At 43.8% G+C, this 16,302-nt stretch overlaps 1 protein-coding gene across 1 annotated transcript in view; it reads left to right on the forward strand.

The window, feature by feature from the left end:
• Nucleotides 1-3,364: 3,364 nt before the first annotated feature.
• The window catches only part of gfra4a (GDNF family receptor alpha 4a), a gene marked incomplete at both ends in the record, with an annotated part of 142,151 nt that continues 129,213 nt past the window's right edge, over nucleotides 3,365-16,302 (forward strand). Inside the window, one exon of the mRNA XM_084568667.1 lies at nucleotides 3,365-3,422. Coding sequence (XP_084424793.1) covers nucleotides 3,365-3,422 — 58 coding nt within the window. The remainder of the gene's footprint in view (nucleotides 3,423-16,302) is intronic.

Genomic DNA, 16,302 nt, shown 5'->3' on the forward strand with positions numbered 1-16,302 from the left:
TCCTCCTGTGGCTTTATGGCCGACCCAGCGGGAGATGGTTCCACCTCATCCTCCGTCGGCTTATGACATCAGCATGGCAAATACTATAAGGGCACGGTGGCTTTGTGGAGTCACCGGGGCGGAGGCAGGGACGCAGAAGATATTTCTCCAGAAGGATTTGATACAGAGCAGGAGGGGATGTTTGATTCAAAGGGCAGAGGTGGGAAATCAATATGTCATCTTTTTGGCACACACTCAGTGGGTGCTGGGAGAGAACAGGGGGAGGAGGGGGAGGGGGAGGGAGGCTGCGCTGAACTTTGACAACCTTCTCGGAAACACAGTTTTAAGGACCCAAATAAGGGTTGCTCTGTGTTCTCACAGTAACAACAGCCAGTTTGCCCTTGAGCAAGGCAGTTAACTAGCAGCTGCTGCCGCTGAAAGCTGGTGCAGGGTTTTGGACGACGGCCAGGGAGCAAAGACTCCTCTGGTATCTGTCAGAGATGTTTTTCTTTCTTGTTTCGTCTGTAAAGATTTTAAGCAGCCATACACCTGTTTTAACACAATACAGGGCTTCACACTCCACAGTAAAATCATTATATACACCGATCAGCCACAACATTATGACCACTGACAGGAGAAGTAAATAACATTTAAATCATCTTGTGACAATTTAATGTTCTGCTGGGAAACTTTTAGGCCTGGCATTCATTGGTGTGGATGTTACAGTGACTTATCATAGTTTCTACATCACTTTAATTAGCTTAGCAACCGCAGCAAGCGAATACCAAGTTTGTCAATCTTGGCGTAAGAGGCAGACGAGTCAGACTGTCAGCTAAACATTTGTTGAGTCAGAAATTAAATGTCATCAAATTTACTTCACACATTTAGTTACAAAAATTAGCAAATTCAAAGCCTTGTAAAGATGCTTACTTTCTATCAGTCTTGTGGTAGGTTCATATACCGATCTGCCACAACATTATGACCACTGACAGGTGACGTAAACAGCTTTGACAAGTTGTGACAGTTCAGTGTTCTGCTGGGAAACTTCTGGACCTGCCATTCATTGGTGTGGATGTTACTTAGACATGTAGCACCCACCTAGACCAGACCAGGCACCCCCACCCCATAGCAATGACACTCCTTGATGGCAGCAGCCATCCCCAGCAGGATGCAGCCTGACACAGACACACACACAAAAACACTTTAGGAACAACTAAAAAAAAAAAACATGAAGAACAGCACAAGGTGTTGACCTGGCCTCCAAATTCACTAGATCCCAAACTGATCAAGTATCTGTGGGATGATCCACAGAGGTCCCTCCCCTCAAAGTCCCCCACTAACAGCATTCTGTAGCCAGACACCACAGGACACCCTCAGAAGGCCCATGTCCATTCTCTGATGAGTCACAACTGTTTGTGGACCTTCACAATATTAGGAAGGTGGTCATAATGTTATGCCTGGTCGGTGTATGTTTCCTGCATGCAGCAAATGTCACCAATTCACCAGTTACACATTCATTTACTGTTGTTATTTACTGAAATAATTAAGTTTGAGACAAATAATGCAGATGTACAGAGTCTCCACCTGAATGTTCTTTATTTATTATTATACATTTTCCACCTCACTCCATCAAAGTATAAAAACCACAGAATATTTTTAATTTTGCATGCTATAAAAAGTTCATTTTGATTCTAACAGTGAATTGCAAATATGTTGTGAGTTGTAAGTAATTAAAAGGAGCTCCAGGCTAAAGACAAATCTCTGCAAATGTAATGAAAGTTTAAAAAAACAAAACAAACAGGAAAAGCTGCAGCGTTCCTCCCAGCAGTACATGCTTTTGGACTTTAAGAACAAATCCTCCTAGAAACATCTCACCTCCTGCAGTATCTTTCCTCTCAGCCTCCTCGTGTCTCAGTATAAGCAAATCCTTAGAGGCCCACTCTCTGTTAGGAAAAAAAAACACTGAAAAGAAGTTTGTTGTGTCTGGGGCTGTGCACCTTATCCTTTAGAAACAGAGCAGGAGCCTTCCGTGCTTCCATAACTGTCAGCTTTTTCCTCTTCCTTTTTTTTTTTTCATCCCACACAAACAAGGTTTTGGTTGAAAGTGTCCCTGAGATGCTGTAAAATTACCAAGAATAAGCTTGAGGAGGCAAAACAACTCCCAACAGAGGAACTGCTTAAAAATTAATTTCTCATCCAGACTTTAACGGCATGAAAATAACTCAGGCTTTGGCCAGAAAAAAAAAAAAAAACCTCCCATAACAGCTTGTCAGTATGTAAAATTTAAATATTCTCCATGATTTATGGAGCGCAGCTCTTGCAGGCTTAAGGAAAACAAATTTCTTGTAGATAAAAAAAATGAAAAAGAAGTAGGTTGCGTCTCAATAATAACAGTAGAGCATGTCTGGAGAACCAATCAGACCCACTGTCCCCAAAACCCAGATCAGAATAGATTATTCTTTGTTCTGTTTTGAGAGGAGATCAGCATGTGCACATTAGACAGCAGGTAGCCTCAAACAGACCATGCTGGCTGCAACATGGTCTCTTCAGTTTTACCATTAAGAAGCACAGACACTGAGTCAGTCTGTTTTACTGCCTGCTCCTCCTGCATCTGTGGGGGCCCCTGCCTGCATATCACTGCTTCTTGTTCAAGTTGACTGTAGTAGTTGCTCTTCTTTTTTTGATTGGGGGGGGATAACCTACTTTTAGAGATGTGTGGATATGGTCTACCCACCCATACAGACTATGCACCATTTTACGCAGGATTGTTGTTTCCATTTTATGGCAGTATGAAATAGGCTATCGATTTAACCTGCCCTATTTCAACTTTGGCCAAGATTGGATTTTTTAAACGAGCTGGGCTGGGCATCTCCGGCCGGCCCGCCAGGGAGCAGAGGATCACAGGGACTGTGCGACTCGCAGGTCGTAGTGCGCAAAGCAACGCGCCGTAATTCATCCGCAGTTTCCAGGCGGCGCGCAGGTGGAAGCGGAGAGGAGAGGAAGCAGCCGCTCCGGACGGACGCACGGACGGACGGACGACACGGCCAGGGATTTGCAATACTCGATAGATTTGTTCCAGCCGCGAACTGTTTCTCCTTCCCCCCCCTCGGTGTTAACACCGCTTCGGAACCAGCGGCTCCATCTGGCGCAGCACTAACCCATCTCCCCTCTACGACAAAAGTTTGACTGTTAAAAAATGATGCTCTGCTCCGCTGATGTGCTGTCGTGCAGTGCTGTGGATTCCGGCGTCAGCGTGAGTGGCCAGTCATCACTTGAGAAATAGCTGCGATTCTTTCGGTCCTAATTTCGGTGCCAGTTTTCAGCAAACAGGGGGCTTTTATTCTCGCACGCCATCACTCGCCCGGGATTGCATCCATTTGAATTAATGTCGCACTCCATAATGGACTTCCTTGGACTGTACTTTTTGCAGCTGGCTCTCATCGGTGAGTTGAACGACACTTAAAATGAAATTGGGCGCAGTTGAACTTGTGCAGAATGGACGCGTTGTCCTGTTTTCATTCGTGTCTTTTAATTTGTCCCTTATTCTGTTGCCTTTGTCAAAGTTGCATGATATTTCATCTCCGTGCAAGAGCAGCCAGTTGCGTTAATGTGAACGGATGCACGAAAAGGTCCTGAAAAGAGGAGACATGTCCTACTGATCTCTTTATTATTATTATTATTATTTAAGACCTCAGGGAGAGCTCGCAGATCTTCCTATGTGATGTGAGAGTGGGCTAATGAATCTCTGTGCTCTAGCAGATTCTCCACTTGCAGATGCTTGCATGTCATTTCTCAGCATTATTGTTTTTTGAGTGTGTCACCCTGCAGGCAGACGCTCGTTTTATATACAGTCCACATCTGAATTATTTTAAACTGCAGCAGATGGATGTGAGGACACACTGCGAAAGGAAAGATTTATAAAAAAAAAAATAAAAAAAATAAAAAAAGCCACCAAAGCTGCCGCTGTTCTCCAGCTCGGCTGCGAAAAATACCAATACGCACAAGTGTGTGTCAAACTGTTGGTTTGCGCGTGCATGTCCTTGCATGTATGGTTAAGCGTGAGCGTGCGTGGGAGTGGATGCGGCGGGCGTGCGCGCTTGTGCACCTGCCTTTGCAGGTGAGTTGTCTTGTGTGTGTGTGTGTGTGTGTGTGTGTGTGTGTGTGTGTGGGCGGAGCAAAGTGTGGTGCATGTGTGTGAGAGCGCGCATGATGTTTGTGTATGGGAAGCTTAAAGGGAACCAGTCAAAGTGGTGTGCAGGATTAAATGAAACGCTGAATTCATGAGCAATGACCAGTGGGACTGCACACACACACACACACACACACACACATACACACACACACACACACCCTGTACACTTCATCTACCAGGTGGTGCGAGTCATCTTCAATGTCAGTGTTGTTTTCTGCTGTCACATTCATATGTTGCACCAGCTGACTTTTTTCTGATTTCCCTGCACCCTGCAAAATCTTCCATGCTGGAAAAAAAAAAAAGAAAAACCTTCCTGCAGAGTGAATGCGGCCTACAAACAGGATGTACAGAAGGAGGGATTTGAATTTTAGAGATTTATAGCCTCAGTGATGACAGCTCCACATCTCAGACTCCATTTCCCTGCGCTGCAGCTGTGATTCCAGCCGCTCTCCAGGCGCATTGACAGCAGCCTTGCATGCCGGGAGTGCACTGGAGATTGTGGGGCTCCTACACAAGATGTTCCACCACATCAAGCTCTGATGCTCGCAGCGCTTTTGTTTCACACACGTGGAGGAAGTTAATGTATCCCGCTGGTTTCCGTCCCCTTTTTCTCACAACGTATGTAAAATGCATGTCACCAACCTGGGCTGTCGCTGAAGATGCGAGCCGGGGGGGAGAAGACAGAAGAGGGATGTGTGGAGGGGAGGCAGTCGCTTCTCGTCTTTTCTCCGCAGATATTCTCACCTTGTCAAAGAAATGTGTCACAGCGCCGGAGTCTCTCAGCCAGGGCCTCATGATCCTGTCCATCAGCCACACAGGGGGGGCGGAGGGCATATCAAAGGAAGACAGGCATCTTCAGCCTGAAGGATAGAAAAGGGAAGAGAGAAGGTGATCTGTTTGAATACATGGAACAAGTCGGAGGTAAATGAGGCTTTAAAGTGCCGTCGGAAATGTTAGGAGCATCGCTGGCTCCGTCCACAACTTTTGCCAAATTGTCCTCAGGGCACGCGCTCCGGCTGCATGTGGTCTCAGCAGGGCCAACGGACGGAGACCTTTCAGTTTCACAGGACACCGATCAGGCTCTCTTCCTGCTGCGGAGGCCCTGCTGCAAAAGAAAACACGCTCCTCAACGAGCTACCAGGCCGAACCGAGTAACGTACATCCTGACAGACGAACGGCTCCCTCTCAGGAAGCGTGCGTGAAGTGGATGCATCCAAGACTAGCCTGCTGCGTTTGTTGTTTTTGCATTTTGTTCATAACTAGCAAGGCTAAACTCATGCAGTTAAACAAAAGCATCTATTTGCCACAGATTACTGCTCAGTCTTGTGATTATCTGCCCGCGCCGCTATGAACATTTTACAATCATTACTCTAATTAGCTGACCAGGTTTATCTGCATATTATTCTCCTCTTAAAGTGGTCTGGAGTGAAATAAGACGCCCTCCCTCGCCCTTTTGGAGGCCCTGCGCTGCCTTACGTATGATTTATAGTTTCATACACATGGCCGTAATTGGCTGGCGAGCAGCGATGATCATAAACACAAATGGCCATTTAAGAGGAGGTGGTATATTTTCCCCAGCGTGAGGTTGTGGTGATCGGTTCCAGCAGCGACGCGGGAAGGCGCGAACGATTTGAGGATCCGTTAAACGGCAGGGGCCCTTCACAAAGGCAAAAATGGTGTCTGTAGATTAGATTCCTCAGTGTGTGCGTGTGTGTGCGCGCGTGTGTGTGTGGTGGGGGGGCCTTTATCACATCCTGTGAAGAAGAGGCTCAGCAGACTGTAAAGGGCATCGGCTGCTGTCTTTATGTCGGCCTGGTTTGGCCAACAGCTGATTCAAAACCTTAATTGCCATCAGATAACAAAGAACAATTGTATAGAAAGAGGAAACATTTACATTCTAACTTTAAAATGAAAGGATTTATCTATAGTGTCATGTATAGCTCAGTTTTTAAACCACCCGTCATCTGTAGCTAATCCTAGTCGGGTTGTTGACAACGTCGGGAAAGCTTTTTCAGATTACTCATCATGGTGATTTCCTCTTTTGATGCCTCTGGAGCAAAGTTAACCAGATCTAATTGCAGTGTTGAGACTGCAGCACTGAGAGTCAACTGACTGCTGATTACCATTCCTCACTAGGTAATTATTTACTCATTAACTTCCCCGTCCAGTTGAGTGGATTCTCAAAGTAGTTCCTTTGTTTCGCGGCGGCTGCCTTAGAAGGATCTCGTCTCCAGGAGGCACGCAAAGCTGCAAGATGTTAGATGTAAGATTAATGTTCACGGAAGTCCATGGATGGATTTGGTTTGGCATTGTGTCCGTCTTTTCCACATTTATCTCAAATTGCTCTGAAGCAAATTATATTTAATTTTCTTTTGACATCTGGAAGGTTTTGGTGAATTCTTTTACTTGAAAACAAAAGACATTTTTAGCTGGATTTCTGTTTGATTTCATTCTTGGGGAGTTCTTGCAGATGTTGACCTTTTTTAGTGGTTATGAACGGTCAGCGCCGTGTCAGATATGTTCATTATGTACATTTATAAAGCCACAGTGATCCTTAGCCGGATACTCGGTTTTTCAGGAGCAAGTATGCAGGTGCAACAGTGAAATAGTTGTGACAGTGAATTCCTTCTTTTCTTTTTGGTTATTTAAACTTGGCCTTTACTGTGCAGCACAGGCCTATCGACCCAGCAAACATACATTTTAGCCAATAGAATACAAACTTAGCCGACAGAAATGCATGTCCAATATTCATACCTGACAATATTCCCCTTTCCCAGTGCTTTCTGGTTCTATTTCCTCTTGTTGTCTGTATAAAACTCAAACATTATTTAGAATAAACCCCATACACGGATCCATAAATTGCCCGAGTTGCTAAGTCGTCCACAAAAAGACGATCTACGTACAATTTAATCAATCTGTTCCTGCAAACCAGCAATCAGATTCAAGGTGATCCGCTGCTTTCTGTGCAAGTTGGCCTCTTAAATGCTCAGCGCACTTGCAAGTTTATTGGAATTAAAACACTTTCACCCCACCCATCCTGAAATTATGTTTTAAAGCCTAAAGGCTGGCATGTATAGATGCAGTATCATCTCTCAAAGTTATACCTATGGCACAAAGACTCTTGAAACCCTGGTGTGATCCCGTTGCTACAGGTAGTAACAGAACTTGCAGGATCTGATGGATCTAAAGTAGCTGTAGCGTCACGGAAGCTGAGAAACAGAATCTGCTGTTCAGGCCTGAATGCGAATCAGAGACGTGCTCGGTGCAGATGATTTCCCAGGGCCCTTGCTCATTGAAGGACCACACAGAGGCAGAAAGACAAACAGTTTTAGTTGCAGCTATTTTTTCTGGAGTTCTCATGAATATCAGCCCACAGTTCTTTTGGCTTTTCTCTCTTTGCCCCGATTTGATCTCTGGTTTGGGATATACTGTACATGCTTGAAGCTCCACAGTGTTCCACTTTCTTTCACCAGCTTTCTTGCTAACTTTGTCAGTTTCCTTGATGCAGGGCGAGCAGGGAATAGTGGTTCATCAGAGCTTATTAGAGCATACCAGCTACCTTGCTGCTGGAATCGGGCTTCATTAGAACACTGAGGCTGAACCATGCAGGGAAATGTGTTAGCTAGAAGAGAAAAAAGAACGTGCAAGTTTTTCTCTGTCACTGCGAACCCACGTTGCCTTTAGATTCACAGTAATATTAATAAACATAAAGAGTTTAGGTGTGGGAGATGTAATCTTTATTTATTGGAAGTTTAGCGGGACAGAGGAACAGAGAGAGACTTCCCAAAGATCATAGCATTACCATTTCGCTCCGTACAAATATCTTCCTAATTATCCACCCACACGCCGTCTTGGCCAAATTAACCCACGCTCAGTCTCGCACACATCCAACGGCCTCGAGTGAATCCAGACCGAACTCCTTCTGTTGCCGTCAGCAGTTATTCGGCCTAATCACAACTCTCTGGATGGGAATGAATAATTTGCCTCCTCGCATGTTTAGTAACCTTGAATTGTGACAGATAATATTATGGGTTTTCGCAAGCATGCGCCTTATGCATTTATTCTGACAAACCTGAAACCCGCCTCCTTCACCCCCCTCCCCCCAGAAACATGTATAAATTATACTCTCTCTCTCGCCAGGTGCAGCGTTGCATAGTTTCCTGATGTTTTTTTATTTCTTATAGTGGAGACTTCTCGGTGCCTTTAAGTTCCACTGGTGTAGAGGACCAAGAGAATATTGTCAGAGAATTACAGGAGCAAACAAAGCAGGAAGAGGAGGATGTGAATGTGGATAAGCCACGTGTGACAGCCAGAGAGGGGATTTATTTTTTTGTGAGGCTGGAGCTGGGCATCGAACATCCGCATCCTAGCCTGAATTACTGTTTGGATCCCCCGGTCCCTCAGCTCAGTTTTGAGCCACAAATTTGAATCATTTATACTTTTGAGATTCACTCAGAACACCTGTTGCCCCACATCTCTAAAGCGGGATGTATACAGAGATAGCTTTCCCCCCTAATCTGCCCCCTCAATCTTCACATCCATCTTGTGTGATTTATGGATTTAATTTGTCAACTGCCGTCTGGATGAGATAATGCTCCGGCGGAATACGGGGAAAAGAAAAAACTAAAGGAAAAAGTTTTGGTTTCAGCTCTCATTATGACTCGGTGACAGCCGACAGATCAGATCAGATAGCCGCGGGTGTGTCTCGCCGGCGACATTTATAGCCGCTTGTTCTCTGCCGTCTTGCTGCTCCTCTCCGTCGCGTCTCCGCCTGGACATGTAACTCTGTATGTACAAAGAGACGATGGACGCAATTACAGGCCATCGCCGGGGAAGAAAAGAGCAAAAAAATGGAGGCGCTGCTGAGATGGAGATAAACATTCCCTGGAAGAAAGAGAATCAAACTGAAACGGCAAAAAAAAAAAAAAGAAACAAAATGACAGTAGTGCTCCTTATTATGTTAAAACCCTGTCATTTCCACTGGCTTTTGTTGAAGGACGATTATGCCACAGAGACAATTACCCTGCCCTTGCCTCGCTGAAAGGATATGGCATTTACTGCCTGTATTCCACAGCCCGACGTTTAACTTTGTGTTGAAAAGGCTGCAAAATGGCCCGGGCTGATTGTAAGAAAGCCTAAAAGGCTGCAATTAATCAGAAGAAAAACTTTTGCGAGTGGGAGGGAAAGGTAGCATTGAGTTGACTTGGCAGAGAGAGCGAGGAGGGGTAATGAAACCAGCTAGCAGGGCTCCAGGGCTCTAACAGCCTGTAAGTGTGTCTGTCAGCGCGTATTTAAGTATAAGGAGCTTTCAGTCTCATCACGACCGGTCCAAACCATTACTCAGTTCCATACAATAAAAGGCCCTTATTACTCCACCATTTTATTGAGAGCCGTGCTGGAGGTGGCAATCTTGTTCTCATTTCACGCTTACGACGAGGAAGACAAAAAAAATATACCTCTAATAATCTAGAGTCCTGGCTTCCTTTCCCATGATCCTGTGCGTTAATCACACATGACGTCCCAGTTTGTGCCCAAGTGACTGAACATGCTGTAGTTAATTTGGTCATCGTTCCAGTGTGAACGCTCTATAGATTCACAACCTGCGTACAATTAGTGCATAGCATGGAAGAGACACTGCATCACTTTAACACGGGGCAAGTACACAAATACACCGATCAGGCATAACATTACGACCACATCGATGTGCAGATGTGCACACGGGGGGAGCGTACATCACGGCTGTGCTGTCTCAATGATGATGGCAGATGTTCGCATCAGCTGTAATGAGGATGTTGTGTTCTCAAGCCACGCTGCTGATGTTGATCCAAAAAAATAAATAAAAAACGTAATAGGAACTTCACACTGAAGGTGAAGACATTTTTATTCTAGCTTCAGTTTTTCATGGTTGGGTTAGTAAATAAGTGGAGTAAAGATCAAATTAAAACAATAACGGCTCAATAAACACACATCAGGCATAACATTATGACCACCTTCCTAATATTTTGCAGGTCTCCCTTGTGGTGACTCATCAGAGAATGGACATGGGCCTTCTGAGGGTCATCAGAGAACTCCAGAGGCACTGAAGGCAGATTGTGACATTGCCTGAGTCTGGACTAGTGGCAATAATGTTGGATACACTACAAAAATACCAGGACCGACTGTCGGCCTGGTGTCTCACAGCATTTTAGAGTTCAATCCAACCTCCTCCTGCATCCAAATCCAATCATGTTCTGTGTTTGTGGAGAATAATTTGGGCTTTTCGGAATCAGAAAATTAGGCCTCTTAGAGCCAAATACATAAAGAGATCAGAATCTATCCACGGGAATCTCATGGCGAGCATCATAGAGAGGACTTGGACAAACGCAGATCAGGCATAACATTATGACCACAGTTGTGACTCATCGGAGAATGGACGTGGGCCTTCTGAGGGTGTCCTGAATGTTGTTAGTGGGGAGGGGCCTCTGTGGATCATCCCACAGATACTTGATCAGTTTGGGATCTAGTGAATTTGGAGGCCAGGTCAACACCTTGTGCTGTTCTTCATGTTTTTTTTTCAGTTGTTCCTAAAGTGTTTTTGTGTGTGTGTCTGTGTCAGGCTGCATCCTGCTGGGGATGGCTGCTGCCATCAAGGAGTGTCATTGCTATGGGGTGGGGGTGCCTGGTCTGGTCTAGGTGGGTGCTACATGTCTAAGTATCATCCACACCAATGAATGCCAGGTCCAGAAGTTTCCCAGCAGAACATTGAACTGTCACAAGATGGTCATAATGTTATTTACTTCTCCTGTCAGTGGTTTTAATGTTATATTGAATTTAGGAAATTACAAAAATCCAAGTCCAAGTTTGCCATTTAATCCCTGACCTTTTCTGTGTCTTGTTTTAAATACCATAACAACATTAATATGGCATAGACACAAATGAACATGCAGCACATCTTAGCCCACAGTTATAACTCAACAATGCCTGAGTTGCGTCTGATCAAGTATTCAAAGTGATCCTGGTTTTGAATTTAACAACCGTAGTCTGGAAACATTTGTTTTATGATTATGGAAAGTTTCTGTTTATTATCATGAAAACCGTGGCCTTTTTTAATTTTTATTGACTCAAAGTGAATCATTAATCAAGGCCAAAGATATAAAAAAAGATAATTACATGGGAGACACAAACTGGGGCCCAAAGCTTATCAATCTCTGCCTACCACAGATTATATTTAGGTCAGGTCACAGTAAAGGAGTAGCTCTTCCGCTTGTCATCTTACTTTTCCCTGTGAACTCCCTGCAAATGAGAGCAGACGGCTCCGTCCGGAGCAGGAGCCCAATCGAGATGACATCTTGCAGCCTCTTCTGCAGGGGCCCCGGGATCTGGGGAGCTAATTGGTTTCTAATCAGAGCTGCAGCTTCTGTGGTGGCGTTCTGCTCAGTCTGCCGAGATGGAAATAGAGGGGAGGGTGTGAAATCGAGATTTGGGAATCAGACTCAGTGCCAGGCTGTCAACTGACTAAACCGTGGGGAGGTGGAGGAGGACGGGGATGTGTAGGAATGGGCCAAATCGCTGCGGGCGATCCACCCAGCCTGCCTCAGATATGTGCCAGATAACATTTATAAGGGCTAATGAAAGAGTTTGCAGCTCCACACTCTTACATGGCTTCCTCTCACTGTCTTGGGTGGGCTTCTCAGCTGGTTATATCTTTTTGTCTTATGTTCCACGTCATCCCTCAGGCAGATGGAAAAACAGGCTCACGTCAAGATCTGATAAATATTAAGGAGACGGGAATAAAAACAGCTAATTGGCAGCAATAATAGAGCAGTTTGTATTCTGTCTCATGTCCCAGAATATTCATCATCACACCATGTCTAATTTAGCTGCAAAGCTGCAGCATGCACAGGTTTAAAATGATATTAGCCAAGTTCCATATGTTATCCAGTATCAGTTTGTGGTTTTCTGTGACCCTCGTGCTCTCAGTTAAATCATAAACATTCTGTCGGCTGCAGCCTTTCAGTCACGTTGAGGCATCTCGTGCTATATGGAGTCAGAAGTATGAGGAGTTATTTAAAGGAGAACTGTGGTTTCATGTATAGAATTTGTGCTGTTTCTCTAAATAGACGTTGTTAGGTGACTCACAAGTACAAAGAATGAGAAACTGCAAGAAAAAAGAAAGTCCAAATATGTAAATTTAGACTTGAAGAGAACTCATCTGTGATTCCTGGGGCCTTCAAGGGGCCTTCAAGTTTTAAGGAATCAGAAATATGGAGAGTTAAAATTCTGTTGCAGACACTTCAGTCCTGAGGCTAAAAGTTCAACTTTAAGAAACATGATGTTAAAAAAATAAATCACTGGTTTAAATCATTTTACTTTTGGATTTTTAGATCAGTTTTGACTGAATTAATTTTAGAGTTTATTTTCTACCTTCACTGGTCTAGCTACATCCATGAAAATAGAGGGACACACAAACATGTATGTACAGAAATACGTTTTCATAGATTGCATTTTTTTAAGGTATCTGCGGTTAACTAAGAATCATTTTGCTTCTGATTTGGACATTAAGTATTAATGTAGGTATGTAAAATAGTAATAATATTAATGAATAATTAGGTGGTTTTATTCACTTTGGGAAAAGCATTAAGTGTATTACTTGTGAATAGCATAGAAAATAGTTTATTTGCCATTTGCACAGGTACATTGGCATTCTTGTGCGTTTCCCTGAGTCAAGCTTACTAAATATTTAAAAGGATTAATAAAATTAAAAAATGTGAACATTGAAAACAAAAAATAAGAAGAAACAGCCATAGATAATAAAACTATTTTTATTAAATACAAAAAAATATGGAAAGTGCACTTATAGACACAGAATAATATATAAATATGTATAAATGGTCTTATCGGTTCAGAGGTGCCCTTATTGGACACCTGTTAACAGACGTGGAGTCGGATCTTTTTCTCTCTTTTCGGTCTCCACCACAGACTGTATATAAATATGGACTTCCTTGCATTGGGCCAAACTGGCGCTATATTCCCAGGGATACGGGCGGCGTCATCTGGTGACTTTAGAGCCAGAGTCTGATCAGTACGGTCCGAGAGTGGAGCCACGTGGAGCCGTGATATCGATGCCCCGCCCACTTCCTCCAGACTCGTTCATGTTTTCATTTAATTAATACTACGCTCAGCTCTACCTCCACCAGTTACAAGGAAATGTTGGAAACTCTCACTCTCACAGTCCCACGGGGCTGCTTTACGGATCGGTTGGCATGGCAACTGTTTGTCGCCATTGTGCCACGTCCTGTTTCTATAGCGTCAAATAACGAACTAAAACCAAACCTATCCGAAAAAATGACACTTGAACATGCATCAATATTATATTAACTACTTATGTATTTTAGTGTTTTAGTTTGACCCAAGTCCCGCCCACTAACATGGAAGGGGTGGAGCTTATGACATATACTGCAGCCAGCCACCAGGGGGAGCTCTACTCCACTTTAGAGGAGCTGTTCCATTGTCATCCGTCTTTATTCAGTCCGTGGTTTCCACCAACTCTTAGGTGATATATCCCTCTCTTTAGGGACACACATGATCCAGTATGTCCACTAATCACTAAATTTATAAGTTACTGCTCAATTATTTTTTAACTTTGTGCAGCAAGGAGTCAATACATGCACTATAGCAAGTACAGGAAATAATAGTAAGGTTACATTCACTCATATACAGTAGGTCTCACCTTAGATATGGTTATAGATAGATGGTTTTGTGTGAAATCAACTAATATAATAAAGGAGCTTTAGACTGGTTGTAGCTGTGCCGTATCTGTGGGAGGTTTCCTCTCCTCACATATCTGTGATTTCAAAGCGTTAGAGTCTAATATTTAATTACACATAGAGAAAACATCCTGCCAAACAGTTTAACCTTGTATTTTCCCAACACTTTGATATGATTCCATCGGGAGCTAACGTTGAGGGGAGCTGCTTTTTATGTCCGTGAATATAGAGCAGATGTAGTCCACAAACTTTAATATCTAAGTGGTAAAGCAACGGGACTAACAATAACCTGTACCGCCTTGAGCCAAGAGGAATCATTTCTCAAACTAAAGGAGAATGTGTGAATAAATACAAGAGAGAACAAGTTTAATGTTGTTTTTATCATGTTAAACTGGTCTCTTTAAACTATCCCTGCACTCGTTGCCCGCGGGCCTCGAAACGGATTCCACGTGAAAATCGTGCTTTTTGCCGGTTTCTGTATAAACCGAGAATAAGACAGGGCAACCCCTTCCTATCTGCGCTCAGTGGATCATCTCCCTGTAGCTAAGCTGATAAATCCTGCCTGCAAGGTCTTTTTGTTCCAGCACATCAAAATACAGTTGTGTGTGTGTGTTGTTTTTTTTTTTAGATTGATTTCAAAGGGGATTTTAAAGTGCTGTGATTGACATTCTCCACACAATGCTGCAAGGAATTAGTTGCCTTTATTTCCTGTTCCATGTGGTACATGTGGCCCGTTTCACCAGAACTGGTTTACAGGGTCTCACTTGCAGACATGGAAGTGTACACCACGTCTCTGTCTTTCATGTATTTTGTGCAAACATCATGATTAAACATTATACTGCTTTTTTTATATGATACATGTAGTCGAGGATTAAATAAAACTCTCCTAGAAAGTGAGCGATTAAACACATGAAACCCTGATCTTATTGTCTCGTATAACAGATTATATATATATATATATATATATATATATTTTTATCCCAAGACTGAGACCTGAAGATTAGCCGAGCCAATATAACCAAAGGGGGTGAAGCTTAGTAACACAAGACTGAATGTAAATAGGATTCTGTGCCAATGAAAGGTACAAAGTGGTCTAATTAAATCCCTCTCGATGTGAATTCAATTTCCCAAAGCCTCACGGCATCCTGTCAGTGACAAGAGAGCCGCCTCTCTTTATCTTCCTCGGAGCAAATTGCAATCAGGTGGTGGGTGTACGTCGGGCTGCCAGTCAATCAGAGTCACAGCCCTGCGTTTTTTAAAAATGATGGCCGTGGCAGGGTATCGACTACGGGCCTCTCGGCGGCTCTTATTTGGAACAATGGACAGTTAACAGAGGTATTGATTTTTCTTTATGTGCTTGTTTGAGTGGGACGGCCGGTTCATTTAGAAACCGGCCACTTGCAACCAAATTCCTCTGATGATTTCTCAAATATTGATAGCAATAACGCAGCCTCGCCTGTACTGCGGCAGCTCCTTTCAGCCAATTAACACCAGAATCCACTGCTAAAGTGGTTTTCACGTCTTTTTGAAAATTGAAAATATTATTTTCCCTGGTTGGTATCTGTTACAGATCGTTGTGGTATTGCAGCCTTTCTTTTTAACACTTATAAGCAGAGTGAAGATTAAAAAAAAAGAGAGAGAAGCAGCACCTTTAACCGTCTAAATCCAGTTGGAGCGTTAGAAAAGAAGTAAGAAGAAGGTGTTGGCTGTAGTTGCACACCATTGCAGCCTCAAACCACTCAAGATCTTATTTCTGATGCCTGTTGCGACGGCCGCTGTCAACCCAGCCTCCACCATCATCTGCCTTCAGACAGCCTAATTTATTTTGAGGAGTTATTTATTTTATTTTTTTTTTATGACACGCTTCCTCATGTGGAACACTGAATATGAGATATAAAACCCGAGTGACTTTAGGCCATGGCGAGATCAAACAACAGAGTTGGGAAGGGGGAGGGGAGGGAACAGAGAGATAGGCGAGAGGAGACGAGTGATGGAAAATATTGGCAGTCTTTTCCAGGCGGCGGCTGCTGGCTGGCTCGCCTACGTCCCCTCGGCCGCTGCATGTCTCATCTTTAGGTTTAATTAGCTGCTTTTAACTCACCCCATCTCCCTGCCCTGTCCCGTCCCGCCACCCCCCTCCCCCTCTTTCCGTGTGATCCTGCATCCTTGCCCCCTTCCGTGGCTTCAGGCTTTGCTACTGAAGTATGACCCAGCCTTACTGCCATTGATCTAAGGTCACTCGCCATCACGCCGGTGACCTTTCACAGATTCCACTTATTTGATAATTCACCGAATCATTTATCTCACAGATGGTTTGGGGGGGAGGGGTGCGCTCAAGTAGCTCCATTAAACGCATCTTTTGAAGTATTCTTGATTCTTCACACA

Source organism: Chelon labrosus (genome assembly GCF_963514085.1).
Source record: "Chelon labrosus genome assembly, chromosome: 20".
NCBI classification, from domain to species: Eukaryota; Metazoa; Chordata; class Actinopteri; order Mugiliformes; family Mugilidae; genus Chelon; species Chelon labrosus.